We start from the raw sequence: 22211 nt of genomic DNA, 5'->3' as shown, positions 1-22211 counted from the left end.
CCCAATCAAATCATGACAATACATTAAAAGTTGGGACCACGGATGGTTCCGTTAGTCGCAGGGGTATTTTCAAACCTCAAGATAGACGGAGCGCGATAACAAACCATTTAGAATACTATAGGGGTATTTTTAACCCTTTTCAGTTTTAGTAATAAGTTAAAAAATAGTTTCGCGTAACATATAGTTGCAAATATCTGTACATAAGAGAAATATATTTATATATTAGTTCATTATTACATGTATCTAATCTTAGTAATAACTATTAAGTTTGAAAAAAAGTTTCATGTAATATATCGTTTTTAATTCGTGTCCCACTAGGTAATAGCTATGGACGGTTATCAATTCAGCTAATCAATAGATACATCCTCACATTTTCTCTTATAGTTTACTTTCTTGTTCTCTTAGATATTTTTATTGTAGTATTAGTTTAAGTACTCATACAGTATAGTATGTTCCATGGCAGTGCCGAATCCAGGACTTTAAGATTGTTAGTGCTCACTTCCTTTAACATAAAGTTGATATCAATCACATAATATAAGTGTACAACTATTCGAACGCAACAAAAAAAAAATCAAAAAATGACTTCTACTCACAAGTCAAGTAGGAATCAAACTCGAGCCTCTAGCTTCAGACACGCCTTTACTTCAACCTCAACACCACAGCACCCATTAAGCTTTTTGGTTCCTTAGTGCTTGCTAGCATTTTATATCAGTTTTCTTATATTTTTTATATAACTATACACAGTTTATGTAAAAGTCATTAGGTGCTAAAGTACCTAAAATTAGTACATAGATCCGCCACTGTTCCATGGCCGCTAAATCTGTACGATGGTCATGTTGCTTTAGCTGCATAATGAGCAATTGTTAGATGATATTCGAGAGCAGTCTTTGGCTTTGGATGACTTATTTTGATACGTTATCTTGAGATACCGTTTTGTTATTTTAAGAGATTCATTGCTAGGCGGATCCAGATTTAAAGTTTATAAATTTCTACAATAATTGAAATTTAATATTTCAAATACACTTATAACTGTGTTCACAATGTGATATGGTGTCAGGGGCGGAGCAGGAGTAGGAGTATGGAATATGGGTTCGGTCGAACCCAGTAGTTTTTGTCCAATCCATGTATTCATTGAATACATATAAATTATTAATTTAGAACCAATAATATAAAAGGATTGCAATTTCGAACTCACAAACTTCAAATTCTAGTTACGTATCTGTATGATGTGTTGTCAGAAGATAAGTACATTAATATAAAAAAAAGACAAATAAAAAAGAACTATTTTTCAAAAGTCATGTGAACGATGGGGTCCAGTGAAATACTCACTCGTATCAAGCGATTTGCATGACCTGTTACAACTCTCTAGATCCGCCCCTAATTCAATATCAAGTGATTCGCTTGGTGAGCTATTCTGCTAGGCGATTTCACGGCTCTGTGGTTTTGGTTGTGACATCTTCATAAAACGTTCTGTGTTTACACTTTACACCAAACGGATCCGTTATGCATGATTTAATGGTAAATAACTTAAAGATTTACCATTTGACGTTCTTGATATAAAATCTCCATATAGCGCCTCCAAATATGAAAATTAGGACAAAGATCAAGGCTTTGGGGCCGAATCTTCTGTTTGAGCGAATATTTATGGGCCTCTGTGTGGAGACTTAATAGGTAGACATTCAAAAATAGTCAGATTTACAAGTGGTCATTCAAAAATAGTCACAGTTTTAAAAGTAATCGAAGTTTAGTCACTTTTCATATAAAGATAAATCTGAACGAAAACACTATTCAAAATCCGAAAAATACTCCAACATAATATACTGGAATTCCAATATATTATACTGGAGTTCCAGCAAAGTATATTGGAACTCCAGTATATTCCAGCAAAGTATATCGGTCGAGTATATTATGCTGGAAGTTCATACACAGGTGCTCGAATCTCCAGTATATTATGCTGGAACTTTCCGCGTGTTGGAGTTCCAGCATAATATGCTGGAAGTTCATACACAGGTGCACCGAACTCCAGTACATTATGCTGGACCGGTCTCTGTTGCAGCAAAATAGTGGCTATTTTTTAATGACTTGACAAACGCTGACTATTTTTGAATGACCAGTCCAAAAATTGGCTAGTCCGTACTATTTTTACAGACTTAATAGACCCATATTTATGGTCCATTAAACACGATCACATCACACTGTATTTGCATCGAGCAAAATGGTTCCTGCATTTTTGTTTTCTTCCTTTTTATCTTGTTGGGAAAATAACGATTTAATTTCGAATTATTTCTTAATTCTAAATTTGGTGTGATTGGTCCGTGAAACTAGTAGAGTTAAGAACCTGAACAAATAATTGTTCTATAAAAATAGAATATAAAAGACCAAAAAGAGACACTTCAGATGAAAGAGAGAGCTTGTTAGATTCAAAGTCTAAAATTATACATTTCGAAGTATATTTATCACTAAAATAATATCAATATAACATTAAATATTTTCATACTGCATTCAATTGGTATTTTGTTTGAAAAGTATGCAATACTGATACATTAATCCAACGTATCATAATGTTTATGATTATTCAAACAAGAATTAGCTTTACATGCATAAATTATTTAAAAAGACAGAATAATTTTTAGTTTAATTTTTCTCCTTTTTATTTACTTTATAAACAAGGACAAAATTGTACAAATTATATCCGGTATATTATACTCTTAATGCATTAAATCAAACGGAGGCAAAAAAATACTAGGTGATTTCTTCCATCTATCCAAGTTTTGATGCATAAAGTTACTTGACTGTATAGGGTAAAATATGTTCATATTTTATGATCGCATGAGAAAGAGACATGTGGAGCCGAAGACAAAAGATTGTCAAACCCGAAGGCAATGATCTCACTTGTCACCAGAGAAAATGATACTCATAAAGACAAAATAAATATCGTCATCCGGTATCATTCAATAAAGAATATTCTACAACATTACGTACATGATACGTTACATAGAATATGGCATTCACTGCCCACCGTTACACATTCTTCAATGACCCTTATAATTGTCATTAAAGAGGGACTTGATCCTAGGACCTTGTTCCCTAGGTGTAACTATAAATAGTGAGCTCTATAATCATTGTTAAGGGTGGAATTTTCTGAGAAGCATACATTATACTCTATCAAAAGCTCAATAACATTTTACTTTCTTGCTTATTTATATTGTTCTTACTGCTTCCGGAAGCTCTGTGTCCGAGACTAAGATATCTGATTCATTTCAATTTCAAGGCTAATTCTTACATTTTTGTCGAATTCATCTATTATTTTTGGATCAAATCAATTCACTTATTTATAAATCACGTACAAATTAAACTGTACCGTTTTATGGGTAAACAGATTACAAGTATCCGTAAAACTAGTACGTGTAAGCTGACCCACGGTTATTAAAATAAAAAAAAAAAGTCAAACCTTTCTCTCTTCTGAAATTATAAGGAAATGGTTCAACGTAGTTTAATTAAATAGAAAAATCGAAACTTGTTATAAAATAAAAACTATAAAAGAAATAAACTGAAGACAAGTATAGAGGGAGATTGATATTTTATTCAACTTTCAAAGTTATGTTCATAATGAACTGAAAACTCCTCTATTTATAGAAGAAAGGAAGCAGTTGCGAGGCTTTTCAGGAAGCAGCTGCAAGGCTTTTCTTTAGCTGCTTGTAAGTTGTCTGCATGAGCTGATTGTAAACCTGCCTGTTTAATAAGAAGTTGCTGCAAATTATTTCATTGAGCTACTTGCAACCTGCCTGCATTAGCTGCTTGTAGATAAATTTCAACAGAGTACTAAATGGATAATCTTCTTCAGGAAAATTATCTATAGCGGAGTAATAAATGGACATCCACAATATAATTATTTTCATAATACTCCCCCTTAGATTTTCTTTAAAAGATAATGTGCCTCATTAAAATCTTACTAGAAAAAAATCCTGTGAGAAAAAATCCTAGTGAAGGAAAAAGAGTACACATATTTAATAATACGCATTGCTAACTGCCTCATTAAAAACCTTATAAGGAAAACCCTGTGAGAAAAAATCTTAATAAGGAAAAAAAAGTACATCGCGTATTTTACTCCCCCTGATAAAAACCTTGTTTCAAATATTTAAGTCTCCGCATTCCAATCTTGTATACCATCTTCTCAAAAGTTGAAGTTGGTAAAGATTTGGTGAATAAATCTGCCGGATTGTCACTTGAACGGATTTGTTGCACATCAATGTCACCATTTTTCTGAAGATCGTGTGTGTAGAATAATTTTGGTGAAATGTGCTTCGTTCTATCTCCTTTTATAAATCCTCCCTTCAATTGGGCTATGCATGCAGCATTGTCTTCGTATAAAATTGTGGGTCTTTTCTCACATTCCAAACCACATTTTTCTCGAATAAAATGAATTATTGATCTCAACCATACGCATTCCCTACTTGCTTCATGAATAGCTATTATCTCAGCGTGATTTGAAGAAGTAGCAACAATAGATTGCTTTGTGGAGCGCCATGATATGATAGTACCTCCATATGTAAATACGTAGCCGGTTTGAGATCGAGCTTTATGGGGATCAGATAAATGACCTGCATCTACATAACCAACAAGATATGCACTACCTTTGTTAGCATAAAATAAATCCATATCAAGAGTTCCATTTAAATATCGCAATATATGCTTAATCTCATTCCAATGTCTCCGTGTAGGAGAAGAGCTGTATCTTTCTAATAAATTAACAGAAAATGTTATGTCAGGCCTTGTAGCATTAGCAAGATACATAAGTGCACCAATTGCATTGAGATAGGGTGTTTCAGGACCAAGGAGTTCCTCATCCTCTTCTGGAGGTCAGAACGGGTCCTTATTCACTTCAAGTGATCGAACAATCATTGGTGTACTCAATGGGTGCGCTTTTTCTATGTAAAAGCATTTTAAGACCCTTTATATATAGGCAGATTGATGGATAAAGATCCTGTCTGCTAAATGTTGAATTTGCAGACCAAGACAAAGTTTTGTCTTTCCAAGATCTTTCATCTCAAATTCGTTCTTAAGATATTCAATTGCCTTTGGGAGCTCTTCTGGAGTTCCAACAAGATTTATGTCATCAACATAAACAGCAAGTATAACAAATTCTGATGCCATTTTTTTTTTATAAAAATACATGGACAAATAACATCATTTATGTAACCTTATTTACCACATGCGCCTAGATTGCTTTAAACCGTACAAAGATCTTTGTAATTTGATTGAATACATTTTCTGAGATTTTGAATTTGCTTTAGGCATTTTAAATTCTTCAGGGATCTTCATATAGAATTAATCAAATGAGTCATATAGGTTATGACTTACATTTAAATGTCATGACATCTTCAGGTGTCTGGACTACAGGTCCGATCCTCACAATCTTTTATAATATTGTGCACTATATTGTATCAAATATATTGTCGACGGTCATTTTGTGTCAGTTCGCAAGCGACATAACTTGTTGAGATCTCATCACTTTCTTTATTTTCAGGTACCTGAACTTCTTCTGGAGTTTCATGAAATGTTATGTCGTGGGCTCTTCCAGAGCTTATTTCCTCCTTATTATGATCATTTTGATCATTTGCTCCTATTCTTTTCAAGGATTGTTACCTTTGGAACCGATTGATCTACCATGCTTCATGCTTACAGTAAACTCTATCCTTCAGGGATTTTAATTTTAATAGGAGCATTTGCAGCTGAAATATGATATTTAATTTTGGATTAGCAAATGCTTCTGGCATTTGACTTGAATTATCTTCTAAGCGAGGATCATATTAATGATAATTCGATTCATATAGCATATTTTTCAACTGTTTTATTCCATCCCCCAAATGTTAGAAAAACTAACTCATATCCTTAATCTTCTTTGGAAAATCTATCTTTGTGCATTGTGGTAGAGAAATTAATCATATACCACACATCAAAAGTTATTAGATAGTAAAAATATTTGGTTTCTGATCCTAAATCAATTGTGAGGGGAGGACTTATCATATTTTGTTGATTTGATGCATACAAGTGTTGTTGTATGCAATTTAGAAAATCTTAGACCAACACATGAGGCTTTGTTATCATAAGCAATTGTTTAGCCATTAATAGGAGGTATTCGATGCTAAACTAACTTTGATATAAACCAGCATCATCAAGATGAACTATCTTGATTTCATAATCTGAAAATTATGCTCTTAATTGAGAAAGACAATTTCAAATGCCAAATTGCAAGTTGACAATAAACATACATGTAACCATCTTATATATACATCTATAAGTGGTTCACATGATACGTGAATGTAGCCATATTCACCTTTTATATATTCCAGAATTCGAGAATTTTAGTCCCAACTTTAGATGGTATAATCAAGTTATTATGAGAACAAGCAACACAAGAGAATTCTTGAAGAATCTTCTAGTTCTTCAGTATATGCTTATCTGAATTCTCAAATAGCTCATTTAAAAATGGCAAATGAAAACTTCAAGTTAATCATGGCATGTGCGATCTCTAAGTAAACTTCTGGTTTACTATGGCATAATCTTTTGTATCAGTAAACATCTGATTTACTGTGGCTACTTTTGTATCGGTAAATTTCTGATTTACTGTGACTGCTTTTGCATTAGTAAACTTCTGGTATATTGTGATACATGATATAGTACAAATTTGAAGAATAAGACAGGTATCTTCTCACATACATATTTACCCCATATGATTGTGGAAACATGAAGATTTTCAATCTTTCAATCATTTATAGTCTCAATATGATAGCCATTTCTATTAGTAAACTTCAGGTTTATTACAATATATGTTTTGACCATAATCATATAATATGAATGGCATATTTGTATATAAGCTCTTCGAGAGCCTTCCTTTATTATCCACAATCTAATATTTACCAGACACTACTAGTGTCATGTGTCTTCTAGACAACAATTAGCTCTTCAGGAGTTGTTGATACATTTTGTACTATCAAATATTGCTCAGACACTTCTAGTATCATGAGAGAAAATCATAATCAAATGAACAATATAAAACTAATTCTAAATTTATAAATGATAAAAATTAAGAATTTTAATAATTCTACCACTAACTTTGTGATAAATATCTCCTTCAAGGAGAAATATCATTAACATCTGAATATTTTGTATCAATACAGCAACCACATAGTCATTGCATCTTTTAAGGAAAGATACACGAGTTGTTATTTCCTTCGGGGAACTCAATAACTAACCATAATATATTAATGTGGTTATAGTAGAAAGCATTCTACAAGAATGCTTTTGCCTTAGAATGATACTTAATAAAATTTTCCAAGATGTCTTACGTACAACAGGTACGTGCTACAATGATCTTTATGCCACAAAAATAATATTTATATCATTTGTTATTCTAGCTCTTCCGGAGGTGAGTTGTGGTATTTCTTCATTCACTATAGAAAATGAAAATGTGCTTCAAAAATAACTTTGAATAGCTCATTATTTTATCTACGCACAGAAAGACACAATTTCATAATATTTTCCTGCTTCGGGAGAAAATTTCAATTGTGTTACTTCTTCAGGAGCAAATTAAAATACGAAAAATTGAGTATATATTCTCTCAATCATATTACCTCTTCCGGAGCTGAATTGTAATATATTTACATCAAGAGCACGTTCATATTTACGACTTTATTAATATTATCACATTCACTTCAGGGAATGGATTAATATTTATCAAAAATTCTCATCCTTCAGGAAATCGAATATAATTATCTGAACGCGCATTAATCACATCAATTGTGATGCTTCAACCTCTTTTAAAATATTTACTACTTCAGGAGCAAATCGAGGCGTGCATGTAATATAGAGAATATTTCTCTAGCTTATCTTTAATTGTAACCACAGAAAGCCTAAATTATCACTTCTGGTGGTCATAGGCATATACCACTTCTGGTGGTTAACAAAATTTAGTTACAATGAGATATACGAAACATAACCACTTCTGGTGGTTGTATATTTCTTGCAAACTCTGCTGGAGTTTAAGTGGATCTAACAATGTTATCCACTTTGTAATCCTTTATTAAGATAATTAGGATGAAAACAAATACCAAAATAGGTATTATATACATAACATATAACCAAGCAAGCGATGATAAAGATATTAAAATATAACCAAAAGGCTCAAATTAAATTACGCAAATTTGGCCACACCAGATGTAAGTGATATCTATATCACTACTGCCAAGAAGAAAAACTCACCACCTCAAGGGTATAATCTACCTTATGATCCTCGTTATGAACAAGATCTAACCACAGACATAAAAGTGTCGCCTTACGTCAGAGACGAACACTGAAATAGAAATTAAATTCGAAGTAAGTGCTCAAAATGGCAGAGCCTCGTGCTGATAACGTGTTATAAAATAAAGACTATAAAAGAAATAAATTGAAGACAAATATAGAGGGAGATTGATATTTTATTTCACTTTTAAAGTTATGTTTATAATGAACTGAAAACTCCTCTATTTATACAAGAAAGGAAGCAGCTGCGAGACTTTTCTTTAGCTGCTTGTAAGCTAACTGCATGAGTTGCTTACAACCTGCCTGTTTAATAAGAAGCTGCTGAAAATCATTTCATTGAGCTGCTTGCAACCTGCCTGCATCAGCTCCTTAAAATTTTTTTTTAACAGAGTACTAAATGGATAATCTTCTTCAGAAAAATTATCTATAGCGGAGTAATAAATGGACATGCACGTTATAATTATTTTCGTAACAAAACTGAAATTATAATTGGGTTGGGGAACTATTTTCCCCTGTTCTTTTCTTCAGTTTATAATATTAGACAAAACTTGCCGCAAAACAATAACCCCTCGCTCTCCTGCACTCGCCCTCTCTCTCTTCTGTAGATGTTGTAATTTTCTTACAAGTTTTACATTCTAATTTCTAAGCGGGGTTTAATTAGGGTTTTACACTCAGCTATGTCTTCTACCCTTGAAATCGAAGCTCGAGAGTAAGTTCCAATTTTAATTATATAAGTATATGTTTTTGTTTTTATGAGCACTGTGTATATAATGATTATATGTTTTTCTTTGCTTGCAGTGTGATTAAGATAGTTCTTCAATTTTGCAAGGAGAATTCATTGCATCAAAGTTTTCAGGTTTTACAAAATGAGTGCCAAGTTTCACTGAATACAGTGGACAGTCTTGAAACATTTGTTGCTGATATTAATAGTGGAAGATGGGATGCAGTGTTACCTCAAGTTGCACAACTTAAGCTTCCTAGACATATACTTGAGGATTTGTATGAGCAGGTATTCACCTTCTCTACGATCTTGTCAACAGTGACGAAGCCAGGAATTTTTATAAGGGGATTCAGAAAATACTATAGAATGTTATAGTTGAGATTTGAACTTGTGATCTAAATCAATTTTTGAATCCCCTTTACCATTACCTTAACTTTTTTTGGGGGGGATAAGGTCCCCTTTACCACTACCTTATGCAAGGTGATTCAACAGTTTATATATAGTAATTTAACAGAAAAGTTTTGTTTTTACCATATTTGCATAGGATAATTTTTTGATGAAGGGGATTCAATTGAACCCCTTCGCTCTTATTAGCTCCCCCTCTGCACACAAGTAGGAGTGATTTATGCATAGTCATTTAGGTTCACGCATTGTGAATATAGTTGTTATAAAATTAATAATTTTTTTTTTGATGGTGGTGTCCGTACTAACTTCCGCACGTTGACTATTCCACTGATACTTGCTACCTCCCACTAGCATTGGTACCCGGTAACTACCAATTAATAGAACCTAAAATGGATGAAACATCGAATAGGTAGAGATGAAGGTCCTCTATTGATATCTTATACAATGAAGATGAAGGTCCTCTATTGATATCTTATACGTTTTATCATTTCATGTATTCAAAGTAAAAAATGGGAGTTTTGCGTGCGGACATTCTTCTTTGTTCAATTGAATTTTATCTCGAGGTGTCAAATGGGTTGAGAGGAAAAAGGAAGAGAAAGATATGTTGGTTGCTTGATAATTTATTGAATACCCGTCTCACAGCTCACCTATTTATAAAGTAAAAACATAATACACATAATATTTGTTCAATGTGGGACATCATCTATCTAAGAACATAAAAACTCCTATATTCTAACACACCCACTCAAACCCAAAGGTAGGAAAACCAACTTGAGTTTGTTTATTTTGAAAACAGAGAAAAGTAAACCATCAACAAAATAGTGGATGGTCATGGAAAGCCACATAAATAGTGTTACACGAAAGGTTTTTGGGGAAAAAATTATCTTCCTGAAAACTGGTCAAAACAATGACCAGAATAGCTGGAAGAATGGCCGAATACTTGCCAAACAGTGGTGGTGTCACAGAATGGTTACATGAATTGAGCGCTATTGCCAAACAGTCACAGGAAAAGAAGTTTGATGTTGCACACTGTCACTTGAAAGAGGGACATTGTTGCCAGAACAGCCATCAGAAAGAGGTGTAATGCTCTCAGAACGGTCAGTTGAAACAGGCATGGCACCATTGGATGGTTCCTGTAATAGGAGTAGTGCCAACTGTAACAGGCACAGGAAAGTGGCAAGAATAGTAAAACTATATAAAGAAAAACTTAGATGGACAGACATCATAAGCTTGCTACCTGGTAGGCAGAAGTTAAGAGTCTGTCAAAAATTATACAGACTATGATTTCAAGTGAGAAGTAGAAGAGAAAGTGTACTGATAACTTGATAATTGATGAAGATAAGACACTTATAAGTGTAAAGCACGATGTACCTTTGATATTTGTCTAGAAGTTATCACTTCTCACATAATAGCTCTCTCCACAACACTTAACATTCTAATATAATGAAGGGATTTGTGCTTTTTTTAAAACCTTTAGGATCTGCATATAATTAATGTTTTGCATGCTCCATTCTTTCTTATTGTGATGCCTATAGCTAGCATGGCATCAGGCTCATTACATAGTCTCTGCTGCATACTTGCACAAGACAGAACTTAGAGTTCAGCGTCATGCTTCTTTTAGTAAGGTGCTGAATTAGGATGAGCTTCGAAGATTATAAGAAAAAAAAAATTCATCAATTATAAATGTATCTTTTCCTTGCCTATTTTTTCCTCGAAGTACTTAGTCACCTCTTTTGCTTTCGTTTTGGTATCGAATTGTGCTCTTAACTGCTTTCCTTATCTGATAGATAGTTTTGGAAATGATTGAACTTCGGGAGATGGATACTGCACGGGCTATTTTAAGACAAACAAACGTGATGGGTGTCATTAAACAGGAGCAACCAGAAAGATATCTGAGGCTTGAACATCTGCTAGTCCGGACTTACTTTGATCCACATGAGGTTAGTATCATTCTTTAAAAAAATGATTAAATTTCTTTGGTCTTTTTTTTCTTCTGTGAATCATAGCCGTCAAAGAACTGGTGAGATTTAACCAAGAAAAAAAGAAGATATAGAGAAAGAAAAAGCATTCTTGGTTTTTTTGAATACCCTCGTAGGTTGTCCTCTAGTTTAGTTTGCAATGCCCTTCAAGTGGATTTGCTCTGTGATGGGAAAAATTTCGTATATTTACGAAAAAACTGTGTTAGGCTTCTCTAAATTCGTTGGTCCCCACTCCGCAAAGTTGCGTCTTGTTAACTTTGGCCTGAATATATGCTGAGTTTGGCTTTTGATGTTGCATTCAAATATTATGTGGACAAGCTAGTGTGGCTTTTGACGTTGCATTCAAATATTATTTCTGCAGGCTTATGCAGATTCAACCAAAGAAAAGAGGCGTGCACAAATTGCACAAGGTTGCCATTGTTTCAGTTTCTGCAGCTTTATACATAAACCTGATAATACACATATTTAGTGAGGATTATTTGCAGTCAGTTTTAGTCTGTTCCACATGAAACTGAGGAGTATAGTTTTGGTCTGTTCCACATGAAACTGACGAGTTAGTTTTAAGAATATATCTTGGTAAATGTACGGTGGCTGAAGACACCTATATCCTTTTTTTTCTTTTTTGATAATCGAGATATCTCCGAGGGCCTCTACTGCACGGCTTGAAATTGATGGACAATGGGCTCGCCCTCTACCCTTCTCCATTTAATACCAGGCTTTGGTTTACTGCGGGATTTGAGTGCACCTAACCCACACATCAGTCGATGGCTCTTACTACTAGACCAAATCTATGAGGACCGTACAGGGTACCCCTATCCGTATCCAAATCCTAAGATTCATCTGATGATGAATTTAAACTTAGATTTGCTCCGAGTTACATACTCGTAGCTCTTCATTTTTCAGTACTTACTTTTTACTGTTTCTTATCATTTGTACAACTGCACCAATTCACAAATGCTGTGAAAGTTAGGATAAATGGGATGAGAATGCAGGTGATAATGTTGGATCTGAATCTGTGGCGAGCTTCATAATGTCATTTATATATGCTGAGGCATATTATTATCTGTACTCTGGATTATAATATATTTTCCTTGGCTGTATTTCAGCACTCTCTCAAGAGGTTTCTGTTGTTCCACCTTCACGACTAATGGCTTTGATCGGTCAGGCCCTGAAGTGGCAGCAGCATCAAGGTGAGATTTATAATTATCAATACATGTTTTCTCCCCTTTATATTACTGGATACATTTTTCAGATTGAAATTTAACATCAGACTGACAAGCACTTTGCATTTTTTTAATAAGTGACTTACGAGCACTTTGCGTTTGTTGAGATAGAGCAAACTACAGGCTTTATCAATGACCTCAAATTCAACTATTTGTTATATGTTGGTGGGAATGGTGAATTTTGGATCCTACATTACACACCAGTATCGATCATTGATGAGTAATCTCTGCCTCTTTATTTCACTTTTGGGGAGGCAGGTTTTGGTTCTCAGGAGCTCATGGGTTCTAGATCCTTCGTTTGTTTCAAATCCTTGGACTAATTTTTGCTCTGAAACATTGATATATGTCTCTTATATCAGTGAATAAGAAGTATTCTAACAAACAGCACAAGGAGCAGCAAAAAGTGCGAGAACTGATAGACTGCATCTTCTTGCCTATGGTTTTAGTAGCTCATCAGCTCCAGAGCCAGTTTTCTATCTTGAAACAATTTGCACACTTTATCCTATCTTGACACACCAATACTGGATGAAAGCCCATATGTTTCTCAAAGAAGGATAGAATAATACTTTTCTTTTATCTTGTGTTAAGTGACATTTAATTTTAGGATTTTCATGGTTGATCTATGGCACAAATATCACTTTATCCAAACGGTGTTTAGAATTAATTCCTTTACTAGCATGTCAATATGACTCCTTTTTGCGGATATCATTTTTTTCTATCTCATTTCAGGTCTACTTCCACCTGGTACTCAATTTGACTTATTCCGAGGAACAGCTGCCATGAAACAAGATGAAGAAGATATGTATCCAACAACTCTTGGGCACACTATTAAGGTTGGTTTTATTATCTCAGTTCAGCTTGCCAAATTCATTTTGTTTTTTAGATGAAAACATGCAATTGTGTGTTTTGGTGGTTATTTGGTTTCATCAAATACCTCATGCTGTTTTGCGATTAAATTTTCTGAAATCCCTGGAATTTGTTCCATTCTTTCAGTTTCTGTGCATGTATGTTCAGATATCACTGCACGATCAGCTTTTTGTCACTGCTCTCTCTGTTTATTGTGGGCAAAAAGAAATTACTTACTGTAGTTTTCAGTATTAAAGAGTATTTTTCTATCTTCCTTTCTGCAAATTTGCCGGTAGAGATTGGTCTATAGTTTTACTTTTCACTTTTTCACATTTCGTTTTCTGGTAAAACCTAGAAGATTAGATGTGGTCAGACAATTGCTTATGTGAAATATAGCGGACATGGGCAATTCAATTTATTTAAGTTTTCTTTATTTGATCTTCAGCAATTACACTGGGTCTGTTGTTGTTGTTGTTGTTGTTGTTGTTGTTGTTGTTGTTGTTGTTGTTCAGCAATTAAAAAAAAGGAGCGTCTCTTCTTTGATCCCAGCTCCCCATCCACCCATGTTTTGATTTCACTCTCTTCATCTAACAAAATAAATAGTTAAGCAGCGTCATGCTGTACTTTCTTGAGTCTCTTTTCTTGTGATCATTGTCATTGTTTATTTTCCTTTATTTTTTCCTGTGTGGATGTGCATTTATTCCATTTGGCTTCTCATTAAGATATGTATACCCTTGCTATTTTACCTAATCCCTTTCCCTGTTTTTTTTCATTCTCTCAAGGTTGCGTTTCGGTATAGGGTCTTTGCAGGTTTTACTCCATGGTGTTTGGCCAGAATAATGACGTATATGAAAGAAACTTAATCTGAACTCTAATCAAGTTTTACTTAAATCGAGAAAATTCTTTTCGGTAGAGCTTAAAATGAAAATTGAAAATATTTTCCAGGCATCTGTTTTTATTTTCTGGTGATGCCGTCAGTTCAATGTTTTCTTCTTTTCCTTCTCGGGTTTTCTCTTTTCATCTAACCTAAAAAAAGTACAAAAAATAAGTAACAAATGTAGGTCCAAGATGCAAAATCCTACTGCAGCAAGCTGATATGTGTCTCAAAGAGAAACCCATTTCTGTGTGATAATGAAGCACAAGCCCAATCTGGACTTAGCAGCTTCAGTTGGAGGCAAGGAAAACATGATGTGAGATGTGAGGTGATATTTAAGGTGGCTTAGCTTCTCCAGTAGGAGCAGGGTGGAGCCATGGAGGAGGTTGTATAAGAAATAACAGTTTATAAGATGTTGAATAAAGGGGATGCAATATTGAGAGTGGGCCATTGGGCAGTGGTGGATGCAGCTCTAAGGCAACGGGTTCATCTGCCCAGTACTTTCGACGCAGACCATTGATATATCTGTGAAAACCCACTAAAATTTCAACAAATTTTAGATCTGAACCGATAATAGTACAATGAGTTCAGTGCTAAGAACTTTAAAGGTCAAACATATCAAATGTAAATCCTGGATCCGCCTCTGCCGTTGAGAGAAATAGATGAAATGCAAAATTTCAGAATTTACAAAGGATACTATCCATTTTTGTGCTGAATGGATGGCTCTTATTGTTTCCCTTGTATCCCTTGATTTGGTAACTTGCAAAACAGAAAATTCTTGTCTGTATGTAGCAGTTCGGCACATGGATTTTTTTGGTTTTCTTTCCTTTTTAAAAATAAATAAAAACAAGAGGCGAAACCTTAGAATCTTTCTTCTTGCATTTCCTGACGAGCACGAGGTTTCTTGAAGATGACAATTTTCTTTGTAGTAAGTCATACTTGTTGTATATTAATAAATAGACATGATATAGGAATAACATAAAATAGCTTGAGAAAATTTTCTTCTCATTTGCCATGCTTTAGTTATCTGGCAGTCAGTGAGGTTGCCTTCAAAACTATGACTGCTTATTTGTGCCTGATAGTCTAACTTTCCTGACGCAGTCACACTTATTTTTCACGTTTAGGTTCCAACTTCTTTTCATCTTTCTCAAAGATAATACAAAGTAGACCAATGAACTCCTGGGGCAGTCTTTTTTATTGACTGCATGAAACAATTGTCATGCACATGGAATAGGAATATGTTATAGTTTCTCATATGTACAGATGAATAAACTTTCAGAATCATTGCTTTGTCCTTTTGCATTGTTATGGTGGTTGCACACTCCTGATGTTTTTAACTAATTTCTTTGAATATATCATATTTACGTTCAACATTTTCTCCTTTTCTTTAAGGTGAGGGTAGGGATTTCAATCCAATAAAATGTTTATTTTACTAGTTTTGTTTTGCCTGCAGTTCGGGAAGAAAAGTCACCCAGAGTGTGCTAGGTTCTCACCAGACGGACAATTCCTCGTCTCATGTTCAGTTGATGGATTTATTGAGGTATGTAAGTCTACAAATCCTCTGACTTCGTTTTCTTTGTTGATAATGGGAGTAAACTCAGTTGTATCATCCGTCCACCAGGTTTGGGACCACATAAGTGGAAAACTGAAGAAGGATCTCCAGTACCAGGCTGATGTGAGTTCCTATTTATATTTTTGTGTACATACTTGATTGTCTGACTTGTCCTTATTTTCTGGGAAGTAAACTAATCTGTCATGGTCACTGTCACGCCTGCATATTACTTTTGGTGCTTAAAAAATCTTTGATGGAAGCTTTCCTGAAGAAGGTTGAATGATCTCTGAAAAGAGGACCTGGATAGTAAATGGACTCAAATTTGTATTAGCTATTTTCGAACTTGTGTTGTTCATGCTTGTAAGGCACTTTATATTTGCTGACCTGCATATTTCTGTAGGAAACCTTTATGATGCATGATGATGCTGTCCTTTGTGTTGATTTCAGCAGAGACTCGGAAATGCTTGCATCTGGGTCTCAAGATGGAAAAATAAAGGTAGGCGTTTATTTTGATACCTATCTGTTTTTTTTATTATTTTCTCTGCAAGTTTTTCTGAAGTGAGTCTGAAGAGCTTGGCATGATCTACCAGTCTTAAATTTGGTATCACTGGTTCCTTGTCCCTTCTGTCTCTTCTTCTAGAGCAGTTGCATTGTAGAGATGCATGTATGTTTGGATTTCTATATTGCCTCACTTCAAATAGGTTCAGTACTTGGGGACAAACTTTTCAACTCACAAAGAAGAGATCCATCCCATGTCTGATGTATTAAGTTGACTCCAGTGCATGTCAAGAACATATTCTAATGGTCTGAACGTGTGAGAATTAGCAATAGAAAGTACTCAAGCTGTTCTATTTATTGTCCCAGTTTGACCTAACATGATTATATAGAGTAGGAACAAATACAGAAGTAACCTTTTTTTTTTTTTGATTTGCACCGGGTGTCCAAGTCTCTTTGAGCCCCGACTAATCCCGGGGGTGCACAGGCCCTCGGCAAGGAGTTTCCCGCAAGTGCACCACGGTTAATTCAGGTTTTACCCAGTCCGATGGCCCTCAGAAATTGTTTGCACCCAGTAGGTTTCGAACTTGAGACCTTGAAAGGGAGCAAACCCCAAGGCTCAAGTCAATTGCCACCGGGCCAACCCCTGATCATGCTTATTATCTTTTCATTTGCCATGGGAAATGATCATGACCTGCTCAGGTGATTGCTCTGTCAAAAAGAAAAAAAAAAGAGGCAAAAGGATTCCTGACGGGGGCTGTGCACAGAGCATTCTGAGCACTCGGTGTTTGCTATTGCACCTGCTGCTTCCCTTTGCACTTTTGGTATTATATGTTATCTTAACTCTGTTTATTGATATCTGATGTTTCTACATTTGATACTGTCATGATAGGTTTGGCGCATAAGGACGGGTCAGTGCTTGCGCCGTCTTGAACGTGCACACTCTCAGGGTGTCACCAGTATAGTCTTCTCTCGAGATGGAACTCAGATCTTAAGCACATCATTTGACAGCACAGCAAGGTTATTTTTTATTATTATTTTTGCCATTTTCTGTTGTTTTGATGGCATGTCAGTGAGTGGATGTTCGTCACTGTGATCTTTTTCTCTTAAAAGATATCCTCAGAGATGCAATCACCCCCTTCTTTTATCTTCCTGCAAACCGGTGGAAGGAAATAAAAGAAAAGGATAAGGGCTCCTTTAATAGAAATTAATTGCTGTCAGTCTTGATTGGGAGACGCATGTCTTTCATTCTCTGATATCTCTTTGCTTTATCAAATAGAATTCACGGTCTGAAGTCAGGAAAGTTGTTAAAAGAATTTCGCGGCCACTCGTCTTACGTTAATGACGCTATCTTTACTAGTGATGGATCTCGAGTCATTACCGCATCTAGTGATGGCTCAGTGAAGGTAAGTTACTTGCAACCTAGAACTCGTGATTGAGACACAAGTGTGTTGTAGTTATCTGCATTAAGATTCTTTCGATATCTACATAGTTCTTTGACCGTAATTTGTCTGGGATACCTACAACAGGTCTGGGATTCGAAAACAACCGAGTGTCTACACACATTTAGGCCACCACCTCCATTAAGGGTATTCAACTCTCATTGGGGCATTACTATCTTTTTCTTGCCTTTTTTTTTAAATTTTCGTAGGATACTTACATGAAATATTGTTTTTGAACTCATTTGTGGCTTCCATCTTTACCTCTGCAGGGCGGTGATGCATCTGTGAACTCTGTCCATCTTTTCCCTAAGAATACTGACCACATTATTGTGTGTAACAAGACATCATCTATTTATCTCATGACACTTCAAGGACAGGTAATCATAGTTGTGTTAGTGTTGTAATCTCCGCTCTATTTTGTTGGTCGTTTAATTATATGTAATTACTTTGCCTATACGTTACAGGGTAGATGAAAAGCGGGTTGTATATTATGCTGAATATTTTAATTGTTATTACCATTTGAGGAATTTTACGTGATTAGTGCATATCGTTTAAGTGTTTTTACAATCTTCAGGGAAATCATTAGTGCTAACATTTCACTCTTCTGCTCCATTCCCCATAAAAATTTCATTTATATTTCCTTGAACTAATAATGCCTCCTGAGAACTTCATTAATTCGTATTTCCGTTGAAACTAATGATGCTCCGGTGGTTTAATGACTAGCAAGACCAGTGTTATTGGGGGTAAGGTCAAATGTATAATTGCATATGCTCACGGTTGAGTATGGTCTAGTGTTGTACAATATATTGGGCCTTTTGCTTATATTTTGAGCAATTCTCTGTAAACCATATCTGACAAGTGACAACTTCCAAAGTTTGCTGGATTCTACTTTGTCATGGTTTGCTTTTTAAGTGTGGATAGTAGTTGGTTTCAGATTACAAAAAGACCAAATGCATATAGGCTGAATGACGATAAAAGAATTGTAATGATTTAAATATCTCCTGAAGTTTTATATACATGTGACTGTTATGTGTCTCTTTGTGTGTGTTGATAGAAGCAAAAAGAATTTGTTTGCAGTGTCACCTTTCGCACTTTATAAGAGAGAACAGGGAGAGGGAAGTGGGATGAGTACAATAGTATTCAAATTATGCATTGTAGTTGAGCTGGCATCGATAATTTCCGGAGATTCTCTCTTAATTTTGTTGGAAAACAGACTAGAGTGGTGAAAAATGGGTTTTCCAACAATCAGGCGCACGTTCTTGTAGAAATGGAACTAATCTTTATTAATAAAAAGTTAAATAAGGTAATTATAATGGTAAATGTATTTATCAAAAAATTATACTATAGTAGATTAAATGATTGCGCATTGCAGAATTTTAAAGAGCTCAAACTGTGCATGAGTTAAATTCCTGCAATTTTTGGATGTAGGTTGTTAAAAGTTTCTCATCTGGTAAAAGAGAAGGTGGAGATTTTCTCGCTGCTTGTCTATCACCAAAAGGTGAATGGATTTACTCTGTAGGCAAAGACAGGTATGACCAAAATTTAAGTCCTTCTCACTATTGCAATTTGAGTATCAATGCTATTAGATGGTGATTTCCTCATCCTGCTTCTATTAGATTTAAAACTTCAAGGATCTCTAATCTGGAGTTGTCTTTACAACTAAGTTTAGCTGGTGGATTATATATGTGCAGTCTAAGGAATTAATGTGAAACTCCTTTGGCTGTCTTCGAGCTACTTATAAAAATTCCTCGCTAGTTGTAGAGTTCCGATATATTTCTTTTTCCTTCCTTTCTAACAGTCAATGTGTGCATCAGTTATATGAACTTGATGAAGTGCTTGCTATTATACCTATGAACTTTGTATTGAAACAATCTTGGGTTGATGAGGTGTTTTGTACATTTCGACAGAAATTTGTACTGCTTTGGTTTTCAATCAGGCAAACTGGAGCATCTGATGAAGGTAAGCTCTTAACTCTGAGGTTAAGTTTGTATCTACCAGGTGTTATTCATTGCTTTTATTAATGCTTTTATCGGCGTACTGTGTGAAAATATGGCTTTGCATTGGTTCTAAGACTTGCATTCTCATTTAAGTTGGGGACAGGTTAAAGCGATTGAGCATTTGTACTCTCTGCATTCTGGCAGGTACATGAAAAGGAAGTTATTGGTATTACACACCATCCCCATATAAACCTTGTTGCCACATATGGAGAAGACTGCACCATGAAACTGTGGAAGCCTTAACCAGTCTTTGCCTTACTGAAGTTTGCAGAAAAGCAATATTTTCGACAGTAAAGGTTAATTGTTTGTTGGATATGTTGCCTTGCCTCGGAGGTGGATGCCGCAATTCTATTTGGGGTGGATTTCGGGTGGTGGGTGGGGGCGCGAGGATCGTATCGGTTGGTTAGTGGGATCTGATTTATCCAGCTTTTGTAATCTTATGTAATTTATCTCCTACTTTGTTGGATTTTAGTCTATCAAATCTTAGATTCTCAGATTATTCAGGCTATTAAAAGTTTGTATTCATTGAGTTTTGAAGAAATTTAAATCTCGGTATCAAATCCTAGACTTGTGAAGTAAAATAGTGACTTACGATCTGCCCTTTTGATTGTTTATTATTTTTAATAGCAGGTGTTATCAGGTTCTAATATGTTGTGTTTTAAAGAAGTGAATATCGAATTTTCAGATGGGTCTTTTAACAAAGCAACATGGATGGCGATGATTCATATAGCTGGCCTCGATTAGTTTGGGACTGAGGCGTAATTGTTGTTGTATTTTAATTTGCATATGGGGCAATGACAAAACTAATCCACCTAAACAGGATATTCTCTTAGGGTAGAAGTCTGCATAATGAGCAATAGTTGTTTCTGATTTCTGTGAGGTAGTGGTGGCAAAATGGATAAAATAAATAGTTATCCATCCATATTATCTACAAAAAATGGATTGGATAATGAACTTTTTAAAAATGGGTCAAATATGGATACGAACCATATTATTCATTGATGCAATTAGTGAAGATCGCAGTGGAATTTCGTTAATCTAGGAGCTAATGCTCGAAGAAGATGGCAACTAGATCAGGGTAATACTGAGAAAATTATCTAGAAGAGAAATGAGAAAGAGAAGAGTAGAATGATCTTATTTCATGAATGACTTCAATTACAATGTATCAGTGTATTTATATCACCATCTAACAAGCAACCATATTGATTATAGTCTCTCTACAGTGCTTCTTCCCCCTAACTGTTTTAACTAACTTTCAACTAACTCAGAACCAAGTATAACTAACTCTTCTAACAACTGTAACTAACGTGATGCTAACTAACACGATACTAACTGTAATGCTCATTTCTCCCACAATCTTATACTTGCATCAATACCCCTCGCTTAAAGATGATCCTTGTCCTCAAGGATGGAATGCTGGAAAGCAGTGTTGTAATATCTGTGGCTTGTGTTGCATCAATACCTGCCCATTTAACTAAGACTTGACATATAGCTTTGTTACCCTTCTTAACCATTCGCCTAACTAAAATAGATTCAGGAGTAGGGCAATGTGGGCTGGAAAGATGAAAAACTGGAAAACTGGAGGGTGGTTAATGGTAGTAGGAACCTCAAGACACTTCTTAAGTTGTGAGGCATGAAAGGTAGGGTGAATCAGCACATCAGCCGGAAGTAACAGCCTATAGGCAACTGCACCAATCTTCTCAACAATAATATATGGCCCAAAATGTTTAGCTGCCAACTTGTTGAAGGGTCGAGTAGTAACTGATACTTGTCTGTAAGGTTGGAGCTTCAGGTAGACCCAATCACCCACACTAAAAGACCTGTCAGTCCTGTGTTTATCAGTAGTGTCCTTCATTCTTCGTTGAGCTCGTGTGATATGGAATTCCAGCAACTGAATCACTGTCTCTCTAGCTTCTAGGGACCCGTCAACCATCTCATAAACAACTTCACCAGCCAGGCAAGGAAGGTGAATGGGAGGTTTCTGCCCATACAAAACCTCATAAGGAGTGTATCTGATGGCAGTGTGATAAGAGGTGTTATACCACCATTCTGATAATGACAAGTAGGAAGACCAGTCATGGGGCTTATCAGAGCAGAAACACCTTAAGTAAGTCTCCAATGTTCTATTCAAAACCTCTGTTTGACCATCAGTCTGAGGGTGGTAAGCTGTTGATCTCTGCAATTGGACACCTGTAGTGTGAAAAGCTCTTGCCAAAAACTACTGAGAAACACAGGATCTCTATCACTTGAGGCATGCCATGAAGTTTAAAATGTTGTCTAAGAAGCATTGAGCTACAGATTGAGCAGTATATGGATGGGACAAGGCCGTGAAATGACCATACTTAATCTCTCTACCACAACCAAGATCACCTCCTT

The 22211-nt window shown here is 35.3% G+C and overlaps 1 protein-coding gene across 1 annotated transcript; it reads left to right on the top strand.

The window, feature by feature from the left end:
• Nucleotides 1–8814: 8814 nt before the first annotated feature.
• Nucleotides 8815–20416, top strand: LOC107766919 (suppressor of mec-8 and unc-52 protein homolog 1-like). Its single transcript, XM_016585818.2, has 16 exons — nucleotides 8815–9010; nucleotides 9100–9310; nucleotides 11215–11367; nucleotides 11768–11816; nucleotides 12513–12596; nucleotides 13359–13462; nucleotides 15803–15889; nucleotides 15971–16024; nucleotides 16302–16397; nucleotides 17289–17416; nucleotides 17676–17802; nucleotides 17926–17985; nucleotides 18108–18215; nucleotides 19267–19367; nucleotides 19746–19797; nucleotides 19980–20416. Exons 1-16 carry the CDS (start codon nucleotides 8979–8981, stop codon nucleotides 20076–20078), a joined length of 1545 nt encoding a protein of 514 aa, XP_016441304.2. The 5' UTR covers nucleotides 8815–8978; the 3' UTR covers nucleotides 20079–20416.
• The last annotated feature ends 1795 nt before the right edge of the window (nucleotides 20417–22211 follow it).

Source organism: Nicotiana tabacum, chromosome 4 (assembly GCF_000715075.1).
Source record: "Nicotiana tabacum cultivar K326 chromosome 4, ASM71507v2, whole genome shotgun sequence".
Lineage (NCBI taxonomy): Eukaryota > Viridiplantae > Streptophyta > Magnoliopsida > Solanales > Solanaceae > Nicotiana > Nicotiana tabacum.
This window is presented reverse-complemented; position numbering and strand designations above follow the sequence as displayed.